The sequence below is a fragment of the Seriola aureovittata genome, chromosome 17, assembly GCF_021018895.1.
Source record: "Seriola aureovittata isolate HTS-2021-v1 ecotype China chromosome 17, ASM2101889v1, whole genome shotgun sequence".
Taxonomy (NCBI): Eukaryota; Metazoa; Chordata; class Actinopteri; order Carangiformes; family Carangidae; genus Seriola; species Seriola aureovittata.
Genome location: NC_079380.1, coordinates 23,493,990 through 23,518,463, shown reverse-complemented (window position 1 = coordinate 23,518,463; position 24,474 = coordinate 23,493,990). Strand labels below are relative to the sequence as shown.

At 45.2% G+C, this 24,474-nt stretch overlaps 2 protein-coding genes across 5 annotated transcripts in view; both read right to left on the bottom strand.

The window, feature by feature from the left end:
- Window positions 1-1,294: 1,294 nt before the first annotated feature.
- Window positions 1,295-13,671, bottom strand: pdgfbb (platelet-derived growth factor beta polypeptide b). Of its 4 annotated transcripts, none has more exons than XM_056402138.1 (8): window positions 11,868-13,671; window positions 6,821-6,917; window positions 5,876-5,932; window positions 4,855-5,048; window positions 4,533-4,721; window positions 3,375-4,215; window positions 3,095-3,257; window positions 1,295-2,729 (listed from the first exon to the last, which is right to left on the bottom strand). In XM_056402138.1, the coding sequence occupies exons 1-7, from the start codon at window positions 11,931-11,933 to the stop codon at window positions 3,112-3,114; spliced, it is 1,590 nt and encodes a 529-aa protein (XP_056258113.1). In that variant the 5' UTR covers window positions 11,934-13,671; the 3' UTR covers window positions 1,295-2,729; window positions 3,095-3,111. The 4 variants fall into 4 exon arrangements, with proteins under 4 accessions (XP_056258113.1, XP_056258112.1, XP_056258115.1 ...); XM_056402137.1 differs by having other exon boundaries at window positions 1,295-2,984; window positions 11,868-13,670; XM_056402140.1 differs by having other exon boundaries at window positions 1,295-2,984; window positions 6,821-6,960; window positions 11,868-11,937.
- A 995-nt stretch (window positions 13,672-14,666) lies between these two features.
- The window catches only part of LOC130185583 (uncharacterized), a 44,848-nt gene continuing 35,040 nt past the window's right edge, over window positions 14,667-24,474 (bottom strand). The window contains exon 14 of the mRNA XM_056402125.1: window positions 14,667-14,695. The gene's annotated coding sequence lies outside the window, so the exon portion shown is untranslated. The remainder of the gene's footprint in view (window positions 14,696-24,474) is intronic.

Here is a 24,474-nt window from a genome sequence, read left to right as displayed (position 1 = left end):
CTGCCCTCACTTCTCTACCCTGCTGTTGTTTGAAGTCCGTGGGGGGGGGGGGGGGGGGGGGGGGGGGGGGGGGGGGCAGCTCGGACACCCACGGAAAAAAACAGGCATCCCACCTTGATGCTGAATTTGGAGATGGTCTGCCGTTTGGACGTAGTACGTCCGTGTGAGATTGACAGTAGGGCAACGGGAAGTAATGCATGAATACCTGAATACACATTGAGTTTAAGGGATCAAACCCAGTTATTTGTCAAATTTTATAAAGACAACAAGGCTCCTCGAGCCCAAAATGCGTTCAGACATAATCACATCTGCAAGATTGTCATTAGCATTTATTGTGCTGCAAAGAAATCCCTCGTATGATTCCACTTAGACAGGAAAGCAGACGACTTCTTGACTCGGTAATTAGCAGACAGAGCCGTGCAGCTGACTGCTGAGTTGTGGAGTTTTTGCAGCCAAGAGTCAAGTGGGTAAATGTGAAAAACAAACCATCAGGAGAGTGTGTGCCAGAGTTCACCCACAGTACATCAACCCCCCACTATTTCTTTTCTGTCTCTATTGTCAGACTGAACAACCCTCACTGCACATCTCTAGGAGTAACGCTCAATACGAGGCAGTGGATTCCAGGAGTCAATATGAAGCCTCTGGAGAGCTGAAGATGCACTGTGTGAACACAACATGTCAAACAGGCTGAGTGCAGCAAGTGGTAAGAAAGTCAGATAGTTCGTGTCATAAAAGTGACATTTTTGGCTTTTTGTTAAATTTGTTTGAAAACTATCCCCCTCGGTATGAACCGTAATAAATTTACTGATCCTCTTACCTGATGGTAAACATTTAATTTAGCGCCACCAAGTGTGAAAAATTCAACATTTCTTTTGACTAAATACCTTCAGAACAAAAGGCATCATCAGCTACAGCTGTACTTTCTTCTGTCCTAGCAAACGTTATCTTGCTAACATGCTAAACTGAGACGCTAAACGTGGTAAACCTCATACCAGCTTAGCGTCAGCATTTTAGCGTTGTTACTGTTAGCATGTTAGCAGTAGCTGACACTAGCATTTAGCTCAAAGCGCAGCTGTGCCTAAATACAACTGAGCCACTACAATGTCTGCAGACTCTTACAGCCTCACAGATAACCACATTTATGTCGCATGACGCCGAGGACGCCTGAATTAGCCTTTAGCCTTAAAATCCGTTTTGCTGTCAGTCAGTTGCTGGTCACGTGTTGAGCAGCGGCCGTCGGCCCGGTGATGATAGAAGATTTAGAGGAGAAATGGAATAAAAACACAAAACAAAGTAGATTTCAGCACATTAGCTTCTTATACCCATATGAAAATAGCATTAGGTGGCAACGTTATCACAAACATTCCTTTTTTTTCCATCATATCTCATAATAAAACAGACAAAATCAGTAACAGTTGTAAGTTGACACAAAGGACATACAAGCCATGTTTTTTCAATAACTTAAGATGTCTGGCTGATTATGGATCACTGAAAACCAAAGAGCATCACCAGAGTGTTTCTACGTGTTCTTTCTAATGGAAATACACAAAAACATTATCTACGTTTGCAAAGTCCCGCTGTCCTTTTCAGTGACGAGCTGTTGATTCACTTGTTTCGACCCGTTCAGTTTCCTGAAGAGTTTAAAAGGAACGTGATTGTATTGATTGGAAAAAGACAAAAACGTCTCTCTATCAAAGAGAGAAAGTGACAGAGAGAAACAGATATATGCTGCTACATGTATTGAGATGCATGACAAAGGTGTAGGTGTGGCTATACACACACTACACCACACACTTAGGCATACAAAACAAACACACATGCACACACTTTTTAGACACAGAAGTTAAACACTGCGTGATACTGGGAGGTCGCAGAAGCTTTTGATCTTCTTTTATTTTTCTTTTCTAAACTTGTTGAGTGTTTCTGATGGAACCACCCAGTCATCACGGCAGCTGAATGCAGTATTTCTATGGAGAGTTAATCCACAGTAATGGTAGAGATAAATAAATAAGAAAGATAGCACACGGTGGGTTCACAGGTGGAACGCCATCACCTCATATTCAGAGAGCACCTCACTCTTTTTTTTTTCTTCACACCCGTGGTGAGATCTTAAAACTAATGCATGTTTTTGTTCTCTGATCACATCTGTGTAAATCCAGTGTTTGCAATGAGTTAAATATTAAATATGGTTAGAGAGAGACCATGACTGTTTTAATGAGCTAATAAATGATATCAGGCCTGGGTACGGTAAATCTACACAGCTTCATCTTCCCAGCAGAGTCAACGCTGAGCTCCAGATGTGTGAGTTTTATCACACATGGGGAATATTGGTGGTTTTAGTCAGCATTAGTTGTCATTGCCGTCTATTGATGATTGTCTCTTAAGATTATCCAATTACAATACAACAGATTCTTTCGTGACACAGAAGAGTTACGTCCATTTTTCAACAGTCCGGTCTGACTGTCGTTATCACAAAAACAAGTCTTTCAGCAACAAACTTTATCATTTAAACCCCGTATAGACTCGGTTTCGTCAAAATATAAGTGCAGTTTCTCTCTGTTGATATCAAACATGGTTCCACGAAGAGTTTTGAAATTGCACGATTATCCACAGTTCTACAGCGATGCAGTGTCAGTCCTCCGGATGTACTGTGCTCGCACACGATTTGTCAGTCTTCAGATGCCGCTTGTTACTTCACACCAGCAACTGTCGTTGTAGAGAAGTGTTCTCTTAAAAAACAAAAAACAAAAAACAAAAAAAACAAGGTCCACCTTTTATTTATATTCCATTTTCCTCTCACCCTCGTCTTACTCCGTCCAGGTGTCATTACAGGTTCACCAGACAGTTATTAGTAGTGTTACTGAGGAGATCTCACAGGATGAGCAGGTTACTGAATGAATGAATGAATAAATATTTATATGAAGGGAGTCACTCTGCTTCACCTCTGGATTATCCACAAAATACACCAAGTTCACGTTGTGTCCCTGAGGGGGAAATATAGGAAGGCAAACTTTAAACTTCACCGAGCTGCATGATTCATTCCGGCATTTAGATCTTTAGATTGTTTGTTGTCTGATAGGTCATGTGAACTCACCTGGCTTTACTTTAGCTCTACATTAGCATCGCTCTCATAGCTGCCTTGCTGATCCGTTTGCGATTCTTCCTCATCCTTCTCTTCGTTTGGTTTGGACGAGCTGGAGGTCTGGGGCCTGCTGGAGCTGAGGGCTGCCGCGTGGTAGTCGTAGATGTTGTGCTCTCTGCAGGAAAAAAAAAAGCATTTACATATTAAAGGAAAAGTTAAAATTAAAAAACAAAAAATGATTTATTAAAAATATTTCATATTTGTGTTTTTATTTCTTAAATCCTGATTTTACCTGGTTTCTGTGTAGTTGTCTGCAGACGATGATGTTTACCATGCAGGTGATGTCGACCGTCCGCCTCCTTTTCTCTCTGCCTCTCCTCCTCTTCTCGTTTCACCTGCTGCTGTCTCAGGATCTCCTTCTCCTGGTCCAGCCTCTTGTGGAGGAGCAGAAGCTCTCTTCTCTCCTCCTCCAGTTTCGCCTCCTCGATCTGTAATATCCTCTCTTCCTCCGGCGTCTCGTTCCCCCTCCGCCTCCCCTGCTCTCGGGGGTCCGGGTTGGGCTCTTTGGTCGGTCGGGCTCTGCTCCCGACTCTCTGGCTGATGGTTTCCTCAGTTGGACTGAATTTGGCTTGAGGATTCTGAGTAACAGGCGGAGAGATGCCACTCGTGTGACTCTTTGTAAATTTGGATTTGTCTTCTTGCAGTAGTGGACTGCGTGTTTGTGCAGCTTTGTCCCTTCCCCCGTTTCCCTCATTCACTTTCCCTTCAGTGACGTTGAGCAGCAACCCGTTCCCACCTTCTACCAGCTTGTTCTTTGGCTCAACACCAACATCACCCTCTGAGGAAACAGTCTTGTTGCCGTCCGAGATCCTGCCGTGCTTCCTCTCCACGTTCTCAGATTGCTCTCCGGTCCCGTGGAGCCCGCTGGAGTTATGTGCCCAGTGTGGAGCGAAGTGAACGGCCTCTCCGGACCGAGATGCGTCCTCCCCAGCCAGACTGTAGCCTTCTCCGGGCTGGGTGAAGGTGTCTCCTCTGGGGCTCCAGTGCTGCTCCAGGAGATCCTCCAGGTGGGCCCTCTGGTTCTGTTTCAGCTCCTCCCACTGATGGAGCTCGTCCTTGGAGTGCATCTTGACCTGCGGTAATAAAAATTCAACACGATGAAGTTCAGCTTAACTGATGCAGTTCATCTCACTTTTGTCCATTTACCATCAGTGTAGATGAGTAAATGTTCCACAAGCTTCTTCAGTGTATTTCTGACCTAATTATAATATTATACACTTTAAAATCAACTTACCACATTAATATTATATTAAACAACAATAAAGTTTTGAGAAACATGTAACTAGAAGTTACACAAGAGCTCGGCTGCTTAAACTAAACTCTGTGATAACTTGTGTCTTTGCACGTGTAAGGTGAGAATTTAATACAACAGAGAGCGTCCACACTGTACCTGTCCCTGTCCGTGCTCTTGGCCCAGCGTCAGGTTTTGATGCTGGTGGCTGTGCTGTCTGCGAGACGACTTTCTCTTGGGCGCCGGAGGACGTGGCGCCGGCTGACACCGGCACTCCACGTGATCCACCACCGACACCACCGCTTTGGCGTACGTGGGTCTTTTATTCACGTATTCGATCTTCATGACCTGGATAAGGAGCGAATCACAGGGAGGAGTTGTAACAAAAACACATCGCGGGCGCCATTTTTCCTTCCGTCTAAATGTGCGTGCTTTGACCTTCATGTTCAGTCCGTGTATTTGTGTGCATGCGGTTGTTTACCTGCAGGTATCTGGTGTGCGTGACCACAGGGACACACTGCAGGCTCTTGGTGTTGCAGCAGCCGGAGCAGCGCTGCACCTCCACACAAGGCGGCCATAACAGGAAGTTAGCGTTGCTGCGGTCCAGCATTGCCCTGGTGATCTCAACCACCTCTGTACGCACTTTACACAGAGCCTGCTGGGCCGGCTGGGCATCTGAGGGACGACACGACGAAGTGTGAGCGTCGCTGCTAGCACTGGTGTTAGCATTAGCGTGAGTGTTAGCATTCAAAACGTACTGTGTTTGTAAAAAAGCGACCGTTAACAACCACCTTCCCTTTCGTGGACGTGTTAGCTGAACCAACAAGGAGAGAAGAACCAAAATGCACATGAGGCTCCTTCAGAAGTCTGAGTGCATGTTTATCTATGGGACAGTGTGGTGACAGCTCTTTACGGTTTTATACAATAGCGGTTTAAAGCTTCTTCTAATCGGTGTTGTATTGATCTGAAACACGAGGGAATTTCAGAAATGTTCCTTGTTCAATAAGCGTCTCTGGGGTCGGACACACAGGGTTCCTCTTTACGAGGATTAATGTAGGACCATTAGTGTTTCCTCGTCACCCAGACGGCTGTAGATTGATGTGCAGTAATTCAGACATCTGCTTTATCATGATAGCTTAAAAAAGAAAGGTTAATGGGAAGGATTTTACCGCGTCACTAAAACCACACCTGTCACATAAATCAAGGCTGACTGAACAAACCCGCTGTCCTGCACTAATGAGGATGGAGTACTTCCACAGCTCATGAGGAAAATCAGGAATTCTCCACTTCGACCTTCTATTAACCCAACATTTACTCTGACGCATGTTTTTTATTTTTACATCTGAAGAAGCCGCATGAGAGTTACAGCAGCAACGCCTCGCTCCCTCACCGTGCACAATAAGTTCACATTGTGAGCGCAACAAGAAAGCAGTGTTCTGAATAATAACACTGTGGAGGACCAGAAAGGGAGGAGGGAGGAGGGAGGAGGGGGCTTGACTCACCGAGGCTCCTCGGGAGTCTGTGACCTCCATTGGCTGCAGAAGTCCCGTCCTCCTCATCTGAGACAAAACAATAAACAAACACAGCGTTTGACTTAAACGCAGCAACTGATTTATGCACGAGCCCGTTTCTTTTGTCCCCTGGTGTGATATCTCATATTGTGAGGCGTTGTAGCGCCCTCTGCATGTGTGGACGAGGTCCCTGCATGTGGGCGTGCGAGGACAGAGAGAGAGAAGAGAGAGAGAGAGAGAGAGAGAGAGAGAGAGAGAGAGAGAGAGAGAGAGCGAGCGGGGGCAACAAAGAGGGTGTGGGGGTCGTTAACGTCACATGTTACTGATGTGAGTGAGTGTGAGGCGTGGAGCTACTTAAAGTTACTGTTGTTGTACTTCTCACTTTGATCCGATCATGTTCACCAGTCACAGTTAGTAACTACTAATTGATGTTGTTAATTTTCAGTTCGTCTTTACACATCTTAGAAGTATTAATTAGTGTATTCTTGATTACATTTTGTCCCATTTAAAAAGCATCTGAAATGATCCAGAACTTTATTTAAGAGGAAACATGAAATCTGAGTCGACAGAGTTGGTGAGAACAACATGGACTCTGTGTCTACTGTCAGTCCAGGAAGTAAGAAAATGTTTTGGATTGATGCACTTTATTTTGAAAGGATCAATGGTGTATGTTTCCCATGAAACTGTAGTTTTAGTATTTCATCATAGTATTTATTTATTTGTAATAAATGAGCTACAGACACAGTAAACCAGAGATCACGTTATTGGTCCGCCAACCTTTACAGTTCGGTTCACGTCGAGATTTAACACGTCGCTGAGATTAAAGTAAGAATGTGAACGCAGCACAACCGTGTCAGGATCCACAATAACACAATAACCCAGCAGTGAATCCGGTTTCAGTGAATGTAACAATAGAAGTAGAGCTGTGATCTTTACCTACGGAGTCAGAGAGCAGCAGCAGCTGGAGGTCCTCTATGGAGGCGATGGGGCTGTTTCTAACCAGCTCCACCAGGGCTGCAGGCAGAGGGTCCCCCTGAAACACACAACACCAACCACATGAGATATCCTACACCAGCCTGGGCCGCCGTAGAACAGGACCATGGGAAAAGAGGAAAAGAAGACGACACGTTAGACATTTAGACACTTTTTTTTTTTCAGCACAAGACTATAAGAATAGCTGTTTGAGAATTTCCCGCCCTTCTGCATCCTGCAACAGGCATTACAGAGTTTTCCAAACAGTTCCTCTGAGGAAATGAAACAACACTCCTGCAGCAACCGAGCGCTTCAGTGTGTGCGGCTGCCCGACCGAGGAACAATAGGCGATCGCTCTGTAACGCTAGTCGATGAGAAGAGTCTTAGTCGACCGAGTTTCGATCGGTCGCAGGAGAAAAATAAACTCCACAGGAAGTCAGACGGACGAGGTCTGCAGGCCTGGTCCGGCAGGAAACGCAAAGTGTGGTCTCACAGATGAAGGTGACGTTTAAACTAAGCCTCACATTATCCACACGGCGTGTCCGCTCGCGCCGACGTTCTCCTCGCCGGTTCTCCTGACACATTCAGAATCATCACACATCTCGCCCCGTGGCGTTTAACAGGCGGCTCGCTTCACATTTCAAAAGCTCGTTATTATAGTTTGTATTTCTTGTAATGTAGCAGTGCCCCACAAAAATATCAATGTAAATGATTAATCAATCGATCAGAAACAAATGGCTTGAACTAATAACTACTAGTTAACTCAAGACTGGAAACTGGAACCTGCTACAACTCTCGATAATTTAACATAAAAACTAACATTCTTCATTATTATTAACTATCTATTAATTCATCTGTGATGCCTGAGAATAAATAAATATGAAAACATCTCAGAGACTTGATGGTTGGAACTGGCTGAGCCTTCAAACAGCAGCTACACTCCTGCACTCGTCCTGTTTCCCGCAGTGAAGGAATATATATCTGACGCTTTCTGGAAGGTTTTAATGGCGCAGAGACAAACATGATATCAGCGTCTGGCTCCACGGTCGGGAGGAAAACTCAGTTCTGCTTTTGCTTTCCTCGTGGAATCTGTTGATAATAACAAAAGGAAACTTTATCCAACTTGCTCTTCACTAAATATTTCCATACCAGCACAACAACAACCGAGCAGCAGCTCATTGTCCCTCTATAGACTGACTGTGGGTTTAACCCCCCCAGTCATTAATGGGTGAGAGAGCTGGAGGGGGGGGGGGTGTTAACCAAAGCAGACACACAATGGTCACTAAGAGCAGGGTGAATGACTATTGGCGTTGTGTCTTCTCATCTGCTAACATTTAGGGGTCAAAGGAGCCAGGAAGGAGTCAGGAAGTGGGGGAAGGAGTGATATAGAGAGGAGGAGAGAGGAGAGGTGCATCTGAAAAAAAAGAAAAGAGGGATAATAGATGAATAAAAGACGGACAAGGATCAGACATGGGTCGACACACTTCCTCACATTGGTTTAAACGCGGCGGATGTGCTTCATCGGTGAGGTGAACCGACGGAAGACGACCTGAGAGGAGCCAGTGAGATCTGACCCGGCTGTTTTTTAAAAAAGAAAAATACAGATTCATTTTATTTTATATCGCAACTCCAGCCCAGAGTACGGCTCCTCCCGGGGTCTGGAGAATATAATGAAATCCCGGCGGGAAGCAAGAGCTTTAGCCAGAGGAAGTAGCCATCCATGAAATGAAGGTGTATCCTCACCCTGCCCAAACTGTATGCCACTGACTTTCCCCCATTGTTGGACGTCCTTTCATACAGTCAGATTCTCCAGCGGGGAAACGCCTGCTGTATTACACTGACATCTCCGCCGCAGAGCTGCCGATGCCCCTGAGGAGTCATCATGATTATTTCCTCCCTCCTCTGCCGACGACGGAGCGAACCCGCCTGCTCGGCTAATTGTGTCTGATGTTAATTATAGGATGTTTGCCTTTGTTCGCCGTGGTGCCTGCTGTCATGAAGATTTGTGTCTGAGCAGGAAATATTAAATAAACACTTTGGTTCTGATAAACAAAACAGATGTAAACAGATTCAAACTGCACAGACAGAATACGTAAACACACGTCGGTGATGTTCAACGTGCGACTGTGACGGACGAGTATTTTGATACGTTCAAGATGTCGAGATACTAAAATAATGGAGGCTCAGTGGGGAAAGAAAAGAAAGAAGATATTTCCTGTTACTGAGAACTAAACCAACAGGTGAGGCTGCAGCTAGCACGTCTCCTCATCATGGATTCATCTGTAAAAGAAAATGATGAAAAATATCCATCAAACTGTCCTAAAGCCCAAAGTGATGTCCTGAACTTCCACGTTTTCTGGGACCAACGCTACAACATTTATACAACATTTATTATCAAAATAGTTGTTGATTATTTTCTTTCCGGGGAGAGATCGTCGAGTCTGATGTGTGATGCCTCCCTGCAAGACGCTCTAGCCCCCGTGGTTTGGTAAAGAAATGATTAATTGCCCATAAAATGGCAAATAAAAGTGTGAAGTCAGTGAGTCTAAAGCTAATATTCCCTCCCTGCGCTTGGAGTCTCATCCGTCACCTGCATCTGGAACAGTTGACCTCTTTTCAAATAACGGGCTCGTGATGATGAAGCAGAGACAACAACAGCTGTTAGATCAGCTGGACAGTTCTTCCTCTCCTGAGAAACTGTCCTGCTCCGTGTAACCAACACCTCACAGTTTTTACAACAACAACAACAACAACAACAAAAAAAAAAAACACCCTAAATTCTCGACATAATCCAGAAGTTATCACCTGAAGCTCCCGGACACGTTGAGGAATGCCAGGTACAGGCATCAGGCTGCAGCCGGCCGGGCAGGAGAGGGAACATCTAATCGTACATAATTAGAGGGTCCAGATTGCTGTCGGCGCAGCAGCAGCAGCACATGTGTGAGGCTTCACATGTAGACACTGAAACTGTGAAAACTACACGTGCACAATACTGGAATATGTGAGTAAATGTGACTTTAATGAATTCTTTTCTTCGTAATGTAGTTGCGAGTTGGAAAGGCGCCTGACGCAATTATAAAGATAATGAGGAGTTTGTGTGGCGCTGTAGGTGAAGGTATACGTTCATTATAAGAAGCTTTTAAATTATCACTCACTCTCAACAGGAGATGTGTGTTTCAAACTCATTCTCTCATGATCACTTTCTTCTTTTTATAAGGGAGGTGATTGAACCTACAGACTCCCTGACTATAACTTTAAAATTAGACATGGGGAGGGGGGGGGGGGGGATTCCTGGTTGTATACCTCAAAGCCTCTGTAACGCTCTCCCTCTTGAAACACGTGCACTGTCAGATTCTAGTTTCCTTTTTCATGTGGCGTCTACAAGAAGCCGTAAAATGAAAAGACGGGTCGACGACAGGAATTTGAAGTCATCCCTCGTAGCTATGTGTTTTCCACAAAATCTCCCTTCGTGTTGAGTAGTCATGGTGACGGTGGACTACGTACAGTACGTTCTCTGCTGTTCAAGTGGCTCAGAGAAAGAAAGGGGAATTATATATTTCATTAACAGCGCACAGTGTTTAAACTCCATTTAGTTTTAGGAACCACTGACACTGGCGTTTCATTGCGGAGATGAAACACAGATTAAACCTGAACGGAGGCGGAGAGGAAGAATCTGATTCACTGGGCGTGACGGTGCCACCGACTTCTACAGACTTCACATCAGGGAATAAATTCAGTTTATAGAAGTAGGTTGAGAGACACGGTGAATCTGATTTTTATCTTTCATTCAGGTTTAATCCGCGTTTCCGACCTTTTTCCAATATTACATCATTTATCGCCGAGCCTCACTTGACCTTTGGTTAAAGTTTGGTCTTCCTGCGTGACCTGGAGCAGACAGTCCGGCTTGGTCCATCTATCCAGCGTCTGTATTTGCCTGTTCACTTTCACGGGTTTATAAGAAACCTTCATTCAGACAGATTTACAGTGGAATAATCAAGCGGCGCAGAGGTGCACATGTGGTTCACTGGAGGAGGAAACAGCAGTAATAAGCGCATCGTCTGCGTGGCAACACCCATGTGACACACATACAAAGCCTATATGTTCAGGTGAATATGTAAAGGCCTCCCACAATTAGACCCCCCCCCCAAAAAAAAATCAACAACAACACAATGTGTCATGTTGACACAAAAATAAATAAATAGCAGTGTCACAGTTTGTGGTCTCCGCTGCTCATCAACTGTTACAAACATGTGGCCTCCGCGGCACGACGTCGCAGTACGACGGCGCTCACTGACTCAGTCCCTCAACATCTGGAACCGCATCCATGAACGCATCACTTAACCACGTGGAGCATCCAGCTGCAGAAGGGGCCTTTCATGGCAAGTTTCTGTTTCCTGCCTCATCACCCACAAGAGGAAGACCTCCGCATGCGTCTGCCTCTGGGCATCCATTCATAACGCCAGTTAATGGGGGGAATAACAGTTATCTTCTGCAAGGATCCCACAGGCGGCCGGGAGGACTTTTATTATGAGACTGGACTAAAGCAGGTGCACCAACTCCAAAGTTATATAAAATAAAATAAAAACACCTGAGTTTGATGATGATGTTGGTCTGTGTATCTTCTCTTGTGTTTGACAGGAACATATATATAACCTATAGTATATATGCTCCTGATGATGTAAGAGAATAATAATATAATTACAGTCAAAAATAAAACAAAATACAAGAAATACTGTTTTTAAAAATACAGAATTTGTTGCCTTATTTTGAATTTTTGATGTAATTCTTAGGAAATAGTTGCTGCAGAGTAATAAAAGGATTTAAAGAGAATAATTGAAGTTTATATTAGCTGTCTCTATTTTATATCCTGTCAGTGCTCGTGCTGACTTTAAATAAAACTTAATTAGGGCTTCACGTGCGTGCAGGATAACGTGCAGGCTGCCGTAGGACTAGTGACAGTCGCTTCAGTAAAGTGTAAAAGTTTCTCACACTGTGATTGATGCTAACTCACCTCGGCTACGCCAAACCGCAGACACGCAGCCAGCAACACGAGCAGCAGCTGCACCCACGAGCTCATCTTGCTGCCCAGCCTCGAGCCTCTTCGACGGACCGGGCATTTATGGAAGCGCGAGAGTCCCTCTCTCCTCAGCAGTGCGCGCGGGTGGGGGACAGCGGCTCGCCCTGCGGAACTGCGCGCGCGTTGACGGTGTGTCCACACTGCGGGGTCTCCAGCGGAGATATCCGAAGAAGAAGAAGAAGAAGAAGAAGAAGAAGAGGGAGAGAGGTCTGCGGCACCCACTGTGTAAAAACAAGAAACCTCCAACTTCTTCTTCGGCGTGATGTTCAGTCTTCTCTGTTTAGTTCACCTCGCGCGTGCGTGCGTGCGTGCGTGCGTGTGCGTTTTTTCGGGCTAAAAGCGCAAATTAAAAGCGATAAATTGAATTAACAAAAGACTTTGCGACATTTCTAAGCAGCGAACGTTCAAACGTCACAAGGCAAAACTATCCAGGAGACTCGGAAAGTAAGTAAAGTTTAAATTATTCCAAAGGGTTTGTCCCGGTTTCTTTAATATATCATTAATTTTAAAATCCACTTGACTTGACTTTTCCCAGCTGTTAATAAGCGTCTCTTTAACCGTGATGCGTCCCAATAAAAGTCCAGCTCACGGGCCGAGCGTGTGAAGTAACGTCGCAGGTCAGGACGGTGGTTTGCGGTCCTCTTCTTCCAAGGAGTCTTATCAATAAGCAGCGCGCTGTGTGGCTCGGTGCGCCTCAGCCCTGGAGCTGCCTGATTACGCAGCGGCGGTGGTGATGATGGTGGTGGTGATGGTGGCGGGGAAGGGAAGAGCAGATTTCCAAGAGTGCGCTGTTGGTCTGCTCGCCAGTATCTCTCTCCCGCCCCCTGCCTGAGGAATGGGTGATAATCTGCGTGCATTAGTCCACAAACAACCGCCTCGCAGCTGCCGCTCTGAGACACATTTCCTCTGTCGTGAATCATTTATGCAGATATTCCTGAGACGGGGCCAAGTCCTGTGGCTTTTTTCTGTTTCTTTTCTCTTTTTTTTTTTCCTGATGATTTGAATTTTGTTTTTGCCACATGATCTGGTCTGAGATGTTCCAACACACACAGAAGGTGTAAAAAAAACATACTTCACCCCCAATGTGTCCATGTTGTGCCACTTCACAGATAACTTCAGCACAACTCAGAGGGAAACCTGCTGCAGTTACAATTATATATAGTAGTTTAGATTAGATGAATAATCCAGATGTTGGCCAGTTTCTGCAGCGTGACTTCTAATATACTTTCACTTGAGTGAGACGTTGAATTCACTGTCATTCTGTGAGGCTGTGAACACGTCAGGTGTACACAACACACCTGTATTTTAACGTTTTCACCTGGCAGACAAATGATTCGTTTATTAAGAGTCAGAAATTATAAAGGTCACGTTGTCCCGTTCTATAAGTTTCAAAGTTTTCACTGTTTTTCGTTCATGTGAAGCGAAAAAAGATGCTTTAAGCGAATTCGGCCTATTGCATAACGGGCCTTTATGCAGCCGCCATCGGCCCGCAGAGGTCACAGGGATAGTTGCCATGCCAACTGACTCCTCTTATTACCTCAGTATCACCAGCTCGCCAGGCTATCAGGAAACAAAAGGTGTTTCTAAATATCACAGGAGTTATTCTCAGACTCCTGACCTTTGAGACGGTCACTCGTGTTTAGGGAACATTTTTTGAACAATGCCCCCACGGTGACTCTGCATGTGCAAACTCAGCCGACCCAGCCCCCCCCCACCCCCCAAAAAAAAATAGTCCATCAGCCAGCCAACCTGCTGGACGTACAGTGACGCAGAACATGACACGACAGGAGGAAAGAGCAGGAAGGTTTTTTTATCCTGGAAAATAATGCGTTTGGAAGGTGAAGCGAGGTGAGGAACAGAAGTGATCGACTAACTCCTGGATTGTGTCTGAAGGACGGTAACTGATGACTGGAGGAGTCTCCAACAGCACAGCTGTGAAGAACAGTGAAGTCTTTTCTCCCAGTTCAATCACGGCCCAGTGAATAATAGGATACCATTGTTTTTCTAACAAGAGTCGATGGAGGAAACAGCATGAGCTACGGAGCTATATTTACACCGCGTTTCATTTTCGCACGTTTGGCCAAGGCCACTTGCATTGTGGGATCACAACTGTGACTTAAGACGGCAGTGTGATGCAGAGCTATGAGGGAACAGTGGCATGAATGACTACGTCCAAATTTTAGTGTGCATGTACTGTAGGACTTATGTTTCCACTCCCTCTCGTTGTGAAATCTCAAAGATGAAAAATAATGGGTTTTTGTACTGGAGGAGAAATTCTGACATTTTTGATGATGACTTTTTTTTCCTTTCTTTTCTCTAAGGACATAAATAAGCCTGTGGACATGAGTGTGACAAGTAAAATGTCAGGCTGATTTGTTACAGATTGTGTAATCTCTAAATCATGAGCCCAGTGTAACTGTGGCATCGTTTCTGTGTAAAAGACAGTAAAAAGAAAAAAGAAAAAGTGTTTGTGAGTTTGTTTTTTTTTCCACTTTCCTGTCTGGGTTAATTTTATGTCTGTACACGTCAACACATATTTTATTTTATTCTCAGGTCGTGGCTCTCAAAGCGTGAGCGTTTGGTTTCTAAGGAGAAAGGGAAAAGGAGGAGGAGGAGGAGAAGGAAGAGGAGGATGAGGAGGGGGGGCAGGCTCTTGACTAGAGGTAGGGATTTTCCCACCGAGACCTGTATTCATATCACACTGTAGCGGTCTCTCTCTCTCTCTCTCTCTCTCTCACACACACACACACACACACACACACCTGCAACTGTAACATCTCACCACAATCCCACTGAGAGAAGGCCATCCATCATTCTCTACTGAGGCGACAACTTAATAAGAAACATTCATAAAAATACTGTATATGCACCTGAACCTAAAGCTCAGTAGTGTTCGTGTGTGTGTGTGTGTGCGTGCGTGTTTCAGTCAGCGTGCACGTGTATGTTCGCTTGTATGTGTCTGAGGAAAATTACAGTCTTGTACATGCAAACACAGACTCAGTCAAATTGCACATGAAGAGCGCTGACATATGTTAAAGCATATTGTGTTCGACAAAATCACACCCCCTCACATATTGGCTCACACACACACACACACACACACACACACACACAGTGTCCCGAGCTGACAACCGTTTTCACCCATGAATGGAGGACAGAGAATCCTCTGTGCTCAACAATCGAGTGAGAAATGACAGCACTCGCTCAAATATTGAAGAGCTTTTCAGAAGATCCGGAGAAGGTCACAGCACCCTGGACTAATCCTCCATTTGAACAATGATGGCATTTGATTTCATGCATTTTTCCGAAGTTGGCTGAAAAGCTTCAGTGGTTAATTTGACGCAGTAATCGCATAGCTGCCCCCCCCCACCCTCCCCACACACACACACAGTCAGCTTTTTTAGATAAGGAACATGAATCTTCTGTATTTGTGTTGCACAAAGGGCCATGGATTGTGGACGTGTGTGCTGTCGCCTGGTCGTGTGCATGTATGTGTGCGTGTGTGTGTGTGCGTGTGTGTGTGTGTGTGCAGAGGTGCACATTCGGCTGCTGTCACATGCATCAGAGTCGAGGGGAGAGACAATTGACCCTCGATTAGTCGTGGGGATAGACTCTCTGCAGCGCGTGTCTCAGAGATAATAGAGGATCGCGTAGACCAAATGGACTAATGAGAAGACATTAGTCGGCCCCTCGAGCCCCGAGTATGACCGCTCGCCCCCCGGGCTCTCAGGTTTCCCGCTCCGGAGGCAGGAATGTGGATGGAGATGAAACAAAAGCAAAATGGGTAAATTCAGGTGCAGAGAGCAGCATATTCAACAAAAGCATAAGAACGAAAACGAACTAAATGTTCTTTGTTTACAGTTACATCAAAACACTAATCACACAGCTTCGATTTGAGACTTTTATAATGTTTTTCTACGAGTCAGATTCTACAATATCAGGTGCTTTTCTCTTTTTATTTTGTCCCACTGACCCGAGAGGAATGAGCCGAGTGTGGCTGTGACCAGTTTGACGGAGTTACGGCAGCTCAAAGTCTTCATGTCCCAGCAAGGATCTGTCAGCAGCAGCTAACGAATGAGTCCGAATGAGAGAGACTGACAGTGAAGAATTGTTGGAATGCACTCTATTGAAACGAGGACTGAGAGAGAGAGAGAGAGAGAGAGAGGAAGATATAGATATAGAAAAGAGAGAGAGAGAGAGAGACACTGAGATGTGCAAAGTGGCAGAAAAGACTGAAACCCGAAGACAAAAGGAAAAGAAATAAAGCTGCATATTTAGGGGTAGAAAGATATTGGGCTGCATGTTTGAAACACAGAGTCCGTCAGTTTCTCTGTTCAGAGGCTCAGACTGACCCTGGATCAGAGCCAGCAGCAGTCGCTCTGATGTTTTGCAGCCCCGCTGTTGCAAGTGAGGCTAATCTACGGACATGTAATTCTCACAGCTGATAAAGACTCTTCCAGGTCACATCCTCCTCTCTCATGTCAGCCGGTATCATCCGTGTGCGCTGGTTAGTTGTGATGATGCCCACTTACCTGCACCCTCATGTTCTGAGTGCTAAAATAAACAAAGTGCATGAACTTCTGTAAGTCATTCTTCCACACACAAACATGTGGACATGTGAATATATCAAGCGCTAAACTAGCGCAGCCTCTCTGCTCTTACAGGACTGACTCATACAGTTTCGTTACACACATCACTGGCTTTTATCGGGTGTCAAAACAGAACCAGAGGATCAGCTTTAGTCAGGACATGTTTTCTGGCCGGATTGATCAAACAAAAAAATAACCCGTGTGTTTGTTCTGCAATGTCATGCTACAGGAACGAAAGGAGAAAGAACCTGGATCTGCACATTTATGGAAACTAAACCTACTGTTATAATGAATGTGTATGTATGAAAACAGCACAAAATACTGTTTGTTGTTTTATTCCTGTTCTCCGCTGACAGGTTTATCGGCTGATATTTAACTAAACGGATTTAGAAAAGACGGATAGTCAATTATGAAAAGAAAGAAGCTTCTCTCTTCGAGCTCTTCCAGAACGGGCCGGATGTTCTGTGTCAAACTGAGCTATTCAACATTTCTTTTCTTACTTTTGTTTTCTGTCCGTTGGACGAGCACGCTAACTGGCGATGACATTACGAAGACAGTAACAGATGCAGTGAGGATGGACCACACCACACTGCAGAGCATAAACACCTCCATGAGGAATGCCTGGTTTTGTTCAGCTCCAAAGAGGCTGTGTACAGCAGCATTCCTCTGCCAGCCTCCCCTCCCTATCCTGGCTCACAGGGGACTTCCCTGCTCCCTACTGTACTCAGCTACTCACTAATGAATCCCACGTACGCCTACTGTACTGTCAATAGCTGTATAATTAATATTACTGCGCACAGGGCTCTAATGAATTACCTGGAGAGCTGGACTCACCCTTTTTATTTATTTTCACTCCGACAGCTTCGACTTTCATGTTCAAACTTCAGTATTTTTGAATAATATTAAAGTGGAGTTGACACTCTCACATGACTGGGTCTGATTATTTATTTTAACACTTATTGGCGAGGGGTTCGGCTTGCAATGCAAACTTGCGATCACATTCTTATTTTATTATATTATTGAATGGATTTCCATCCAATAATAAGTAAATGATTACTGCTGCTTTCCACCTCTGCAGACAGCTGTTGGTGAGTAAAGGAATGAAGTTTAATGCTGAACTCGCAACGTTTGTTCTAGACTGCTAAGTAAACAGCTTATAATGCTAACACTAGCTATGAAGCAATAGCAACACAAAATAGTGCCTCTAAATCATTTGCCTATAGCATAAATAAACTACTTTTGTTGTGTTAAATAGATACAAACTGTTTATGCCTTGTTTAAAATTAGCTGTATTGATTTTTATTGCATTTACATGTAACCGTCAGTGAGGTTTTGTAGCTATGTTGCTAACTGTTTTGCTAACAACCGCTGTACACAGACCGTGTGATGTCATGAACACTGCATCAGTTTGTAGTGCTAATTAGCAAATGTTAGCATGGTAACACACCAAACAAAGACGGTGAACGCGGTCAACTTTAAACCTGCTAAACACCAGCACGTTAGCATTCTGGCGTTAGCATTTAGCTTGTAGCGTGGCTGTGGCCGTTGTTTACAGTTTCACTTCCACCTCTGATGAAGCAGGTTAAACAGCTGGAACCAAACATGTGATTATGGAAGGTGTCCCTACGCATATCCTGATGGTGGTATTCTTAAGTATTCAGTATCTAATTTGAGTTCAGCTTTTTATTTGTTATATAGTATTTTAATTTATTTTGATTCATGTTCTGTATTTCACGGCTCTGTTAACACATCTGTCTCACTTCACTTCCAGTGTGCTGGAGAGCAAAGGGAGTGTAAAGGAGAAGGTGAGACGGTCAAGCATGTGAGGGAGTAAAGATTCATCACATAACAAAAATAGAAAGGGAAGTAGAATTGGGGGGGGGGGGGGGGGGGGCAGAGGACAGGATTACAGGTGTATTTGTAACGGTCGGTCTAAAAATGCCTCCATGAACTCTGTTTCTCGAGCCTCCTCCCAGTCATTCCTGTTTACAAGGTTACTTCCTGATGATGTTGTGCTGAGTGTGTCATTGTCCGTCATCTGGAATTCCTCTCAGAAGTGTGTGTGTGTGATTGTGTGTGTGTGTGTGTGTGTGTGTGTGTGTGATTGTGTGTGTGTGTGTCTTTATCAATTGATCCTGTTGTTATTAATTACTCCACAGAGCCTCTTAATGTAGAGTTACTCACTTTCCTGGTGGTCCCGGCTGCCTGCGGTCCCGTGTGTGGGTGACACATTTTCACATCCTGGTGCAAAAGGGAACGCCGTTGTTCTATGACACACTCAAGTGACGAATTTGAAATTGTTGATGTGTGTTTTCCGTTAAGTCCCAATGGGATCGCACACACACACAATACGCACAATAAACCCCAGAAAATACTCAATTAAAAACAACAAAAATGTGTTTGTGTTTTGTGTATTTGCATGTGTTTTCTTACGTTGCAGTAAATGAAGACGCGGCTAACAGCTCCGCAGCTCGGCGTTAACTCTGCAGGAATTTAAGCACCTGCTTTAAAGGTCTGCATTCAGGCCCAGTCAGCAGCACTACCTGGTGTAAGCACCTCGGTGTAATTTATGACTCAGTATTAGGTTTATTAAGCAGAAAATAAAGACTCTAAAGATCCACTGAAAAAGACATAAAATATAAGGTCAAGATAATTCATGTGACCCACCCAGGCTTGACACCTTTGTAATTTGGTAGCGCTTCCCTTTGTTGCTTTGCCATGCAGCTGCTCGCGCGCCATAAATTACACAGATGTCAGGTCCTCCTTCACTGACTCTTGGAAAGCTTTTATACAGAGAGAATGTGCACACCTGCGTTCACGACCGCACGTACAATATACCTCACAAGTACACACTCGCATACTGCACGCGCACACACCTACAAAACACCCGGCCGTCAATGCATCTGTTCCACACACGCTGCAACAAACACACACACACACACACACACACACACAGGCTCATCCACGCAGCGTCTCACACACACTCAGTAGGAAGTTTTGATATGTTGGTTGAGGGGAGGACCCTGTAATCAAAGTGAACAATCAGACAGGTCCAGGCAGCACAGACGTGGTGCGGAGGGAAACACAGAGCAAACACAAAAGTGCATCCGAAAATGCCTTAAATATCTCTGCCGTACCTGCTCATTACATTATGGTGGTAATTACTCATCTGATGGATTTGGGGGGGGGGGGGGGGGGGGCTAACAATGTTGGGATCTCCATGTTGCAGTATGCACAACTAAAACAAAGTTGGACACTGTTTTGCAGGACAAGAGAACAACTGCAGCGAGGAAATATAATATATATATATATATATATATATATAAATATAATGGGGCAGGTTCAGTGATGAGGGTTCAGGTAGGCGTCGAGATGAAGGGGAGGAGAGAACCTGTTGAATAAAAGGACATAATGGTTTAAAAGGGGAGGAGAGGAAATGAGAGGAGTGGTGCTAAATGAGAGGGTGAGAGCGAGGTGTTAGTTGTTAAAGAGGTAGGGAGAGTGGAAACGGGGAAATCCAGGCTTTACCTCCCAGAAGACAGGGGTGGGAGGGGTGGAGAGGGAGGGAGGGAGGAAGGGGGGGGGGGGGGGGGGGGGCGCTATAGGCAAGAAGACCTGCAACTGACTCTCGACTGCCAGCGAGGGTCGTGGAGTACAAAAGCGCTTGGCGTCTGCTGCAGCAGCGATTTCCAACCCCTCCTACTCCAGATACAATGAAAATTGTGTCTGGAAACAATGTGCAGAGACAGAGTGGGAAGAAACTTTGGAGTGGCCCAGTTCAGCCGCATGGCAGCCAGGGAACTGTGTCAAGGATGTGATGTCTGGACTACAATTGACCAGGACTTGTGTTTGCCAGGCCTTGTTTCTGAGGAAGGGGTCAGTTTGCTGTGCGACAATGCGCTTGTGTTGTTGTTGTTGTTGTTGTTGTTGTTGTCTGAACAGAAGACAGCAGCAGTCAGTCCATCACATCACTCAGCAGAGGTGGACAGGAACACAGTACATTAGTGTTAGTGGTAAAAACCAGCAGCTGAATTATAACGATGCTACACTGACGTACGAACCGGATCCGTCTTCCCCGGCCTTCTTCCTGGACTCCACATGGCTTCAACAGCAGCTGCTCTACTTCTCTCTCTCTCTCTCTCACTCTCTGTTTTAATTCCCCCTCCTCATCCTGCCTCTCCTCTCCCTCTTCTTCCTCTTCCCTCCTCTGGGTTTGTTTGTTCTCCCTCAGCTCCCAGGTGTTTTCCGCTCTGACTCAGGTACAGCGCAGCGATGGCTTCCTCCGGCCCGGCCGCGGCACACGGCCGGGCCGATCGATATTCTGCCCACCTGCGACACGCTGTTCACGTGTTCGAACATGAGATCGAATTCACACACGCGGGCATAAAGCACACAGTCACACACACACACAGTCACACACACACACACACACACACACACACACACACACACACACACACACACACACAGCTACTTCACTTATCCTCCCTCATCCAACAATAACACAACAAACCTTGCTTCCTGTGCGTGGGGGAACAATAGTAGGATAGCTTTGATGGCCAGAGGTGGTTTGTTGTAGGTTCTCCCTTATCAGCCCCGACATCAGCAGATGAGCTATAGATCTCTGCAGTATCCTACAGTGTGAAACAGCTTTATCTTCCTCCCCCGTGTCCGGATGTGAGGACATATGGACGAGTAACTGTATTAACAGACAGGACAGAATAAAAGTGTGCCGTACAGTCCCAAAGTACATAATAATACTACATGATACTATAAATTATAATACTGTAATTTAACTATAAACTCTCCCTGTGAGCACCAGGGAGTGGAGGTTCAGGTTTGAACGGATAATCAATGACAATATGGTAAATTGCAGTTTTAATAATATAAAAAATGTGTTTTTATATGAGAGGTTGTAATTATTGAGAGATACTGTTATTAAGACTTTGTTGTTACCACCACGTCACTAACAATCAGGACTGTAAATAAACTAAGAGCGAAACTGAGTGTTTATATAAAGTGAGATCGGTTGAGAATTAGCAACCGGCGTTACGAAGCGTTTTAGCATCTTTCAGCTCCTTGTTTCGGTTGTACAGGTTCACTCTGGCAGCAGCAGCGATCTGCAGCGAAAACACTCTGATGAACCGACTGGCTGCTGAACAGTGTGAAAGTATTTAGCAGCTAAAAAGTCAGATGTTAAGATATTAAGAAGCTGCAAAAAAAAGAGAGTGAATATCTTAAATTCATTACGTGATTCCAAATGTAACTCAGTGTCTGTTGAATGTGTTGTTAGTGTGTTTACTACATGTTCTAATGAGTTTATATAGTCGTGTATTAAATACGTTCATCCGAGAAGAGCTGAGCGAAGGGCGACGACCTCCATGACCGAGAGTCTTCACAGGCAAAATACATTGATCCTGGTGAGTGATTCATTTAGTTCAGTGTATTTCCAACACACACACACACACACACACACATACACACACACACACACACACCATATGGAGCAATGACATGTGACTTTCAGTTTTTTGGACTCAGCAGTTGCATTAAACAAACTTACAAACTTAGCAACTAAACAAACAAACATACACAAACACACACAAACACACACACACACTGTCCTTCTCCACCCCCCCCCCCCTCACACCTCTGTTGTCTCACTCTCTCCATGTGTATCAATACTGCCATTGATTCAATAAGTCACAGGCGTTACCGGGGTCAGAGCTGTGTTGGGATATCAGTTGCCCCTGGCAACATCTCCATCGGTCCGCCCCCACATCCTACATACAGCCCCTGTCCCTTTTGTCCATGCACTGCACTGTATACCCAATGATGCACTCTGTGTGTGTGTGTGTGTGTGTGTGTGTGTGTGTGTGTGTGTCACTCCGGCTGACAGCAGCTGTCTATGTCTTTTTAAGTATGTGTGTGTGAACGGCTGCGTGTGTGTCCTGCGTGGGAGAAAGGAGGCGATGAGTCATAGCGCACATACCTCCAGGACACAACAGCTCCCCCTGTTGCCGGGGCAGGGGAAGCCCCGGAGGTGTGGGTGTATTGTCTGGGAGAACAGAGCTGACCGTGACATCATAGGATGTCTCGCTCCTACACCCGTCAGTGGAGAAGGTCGGGGAGGGGGAGGAGGGCGGGGGTGGAGGCAACAGGTGGAGGCAGTGGTTTGATTTTTGTTTTCTTTCTTTCTTTGCTCCTCTCTTTCTTTACACACACACACACACACACACACACACACACACTCTTCTGGTGAAAGCAGAATCCGTCACTCATTCACGCTCGCTCTGAGCCGTGGTAAAACTTTGATAACTGCAGCTATCATCAGCTATTAACTTTTATGAATGAGGCTCACTGTTAAAAGTCTTTTCTTTCTGTGGGATTTAGCGAGAGCATTGACTGAGACGTGATGCCGAGGGAAGAAAATTCCTCCTATTCTGTGTCATCTACTCGCCGTGTGACTGCGGCGGTGACACTGTGCTGACATCTCTCTGAGACGGCGTTCACTCTCGAATGAAACAACGTCTTGTTGGCATCTGCTCTCACCTGTAACCTGTTAGAGTCATCTAAGGGAACGTCTCCTCTGCGACACAGGAGAATCCAGACACTGTGAATGTGTAGATATAGTCTCTTCAAAAGGCACATGCAGCGTGACATCCCTTTCTTTAATGACGTCACCGCACGCCGCCATCGTGTGATCTCAAACACGAAAGAGATTTAAGCATTAAGAACACGCTACTGTCTTTAGATCCAAACGTGTGAAATCAGCAAGTCTGTGCATGTCATGTATCTGTGTGTGTGTGTGTGTGTGTGTGTGTGTGTGTGTGTGTGTGTGTGTACCGGGAAGAGAGGTCCAGTCAGTGTGAAACGACATGTAACACTCTTCAAGCCTCTGCACCTTTGTAGTACGCCGGTTCACTGAAAGACACACACACACACACACACACACATGCACACACATAAACACACACACATGAATATAGCATAAACACAAGGGGGCAAGACACACGCACATGCATGAAATCATACACTCACTCCAACACATGCACATGTGCACACACGCAGCGGGGAGAGGAAACTGCAGCACAATGATAAGGTCTGGGAACACAATGGGCTCAGCAGTGCACAGACAGAAGCCAGGACCAGTTTAGCTCTGAAAGGTCAACAAGCCTCTCCAGGCTTTCATTCAGTTCCCCCAGTTATTATTGTTCAACATTATAATGATTACTCTGATGGCCTTTATTTTGCAAATGTGGGAGCCATCCGGAAATACCAGTGAAATATGAAAATGCAGGCCAGACCGGAGAGGAGAGGGGAAAAAAGGTTACTTATTTTGGAGGGCGAACTTCTTTGACGTCAAGTTTCCCATGGCCCGGCCCGGCCCAGCCTCGGGCCGGACTTCAGGTTCGTCGGTGATCTCTGGTGGCACCCCAGTCTATCTGCTGGAGTCCAACGACTCCTGTGGTGATAGTGAATGTGAGTTCAGACAAGATATATGGAGAGCAACACATCAACCAAGTCTCTTCACTGAGATGATAGGGTGAATAGAAGAGCAGGCGGAGCTTCTCCAAACAGTAAATGTACATTTTTCTTCTGCTATAAAGATTAAAATAATGATAGATTGATCAACAATTACTAATTTCGTTGTCCCACTTCCTTATAATGAGTGTGTTGTATCCTGGTTCTGTTTTGCACACGTGTAAACAGGAGTAGTCTGATAGAAACCAGGATACTGCGTCATGCGAACACCTTCTCCGGGTTTCTGAAACGTCTCGCAGTGACTGAGGTGGCGAGAAATCAAGACACACGCGATCAGAAACCTGGAGACTGTGAGGATCTTTTACACAGGGAAATGAAACCCAGGGGTTTTTTTTCATGTCCCATGTATCCTGAATATAATCAAAAACAGGATGAGGGTCAGAACCACATGTAAATGCACTCAGTGA

Bases quoted from the DNA above. Each gene is read 5' to 3' on its own strand.
- pdgfbb (XM_056402138.1), bottom strand. From the start codon at position 11,933: ATGAGCTCGTGGGTGCAGCTGCTGCTCGTGTTGCTGGCTGCGTGTCTG. The intron at 6,918-11,867 runs GTGAGTTAGCAT...TGTGTGTTTCAG, and splicing joins TGCGGTTTGGCGTAGCCGAG to GGGGACCCTCTGCCTGCAGC. The intron at 4,722-4,854 runs GTAAACAACCGC...CTCCTTATCCAG, and splicing joins CGCACACCAGATACCTGCAG to GTCATGAAGATCGAATACGT.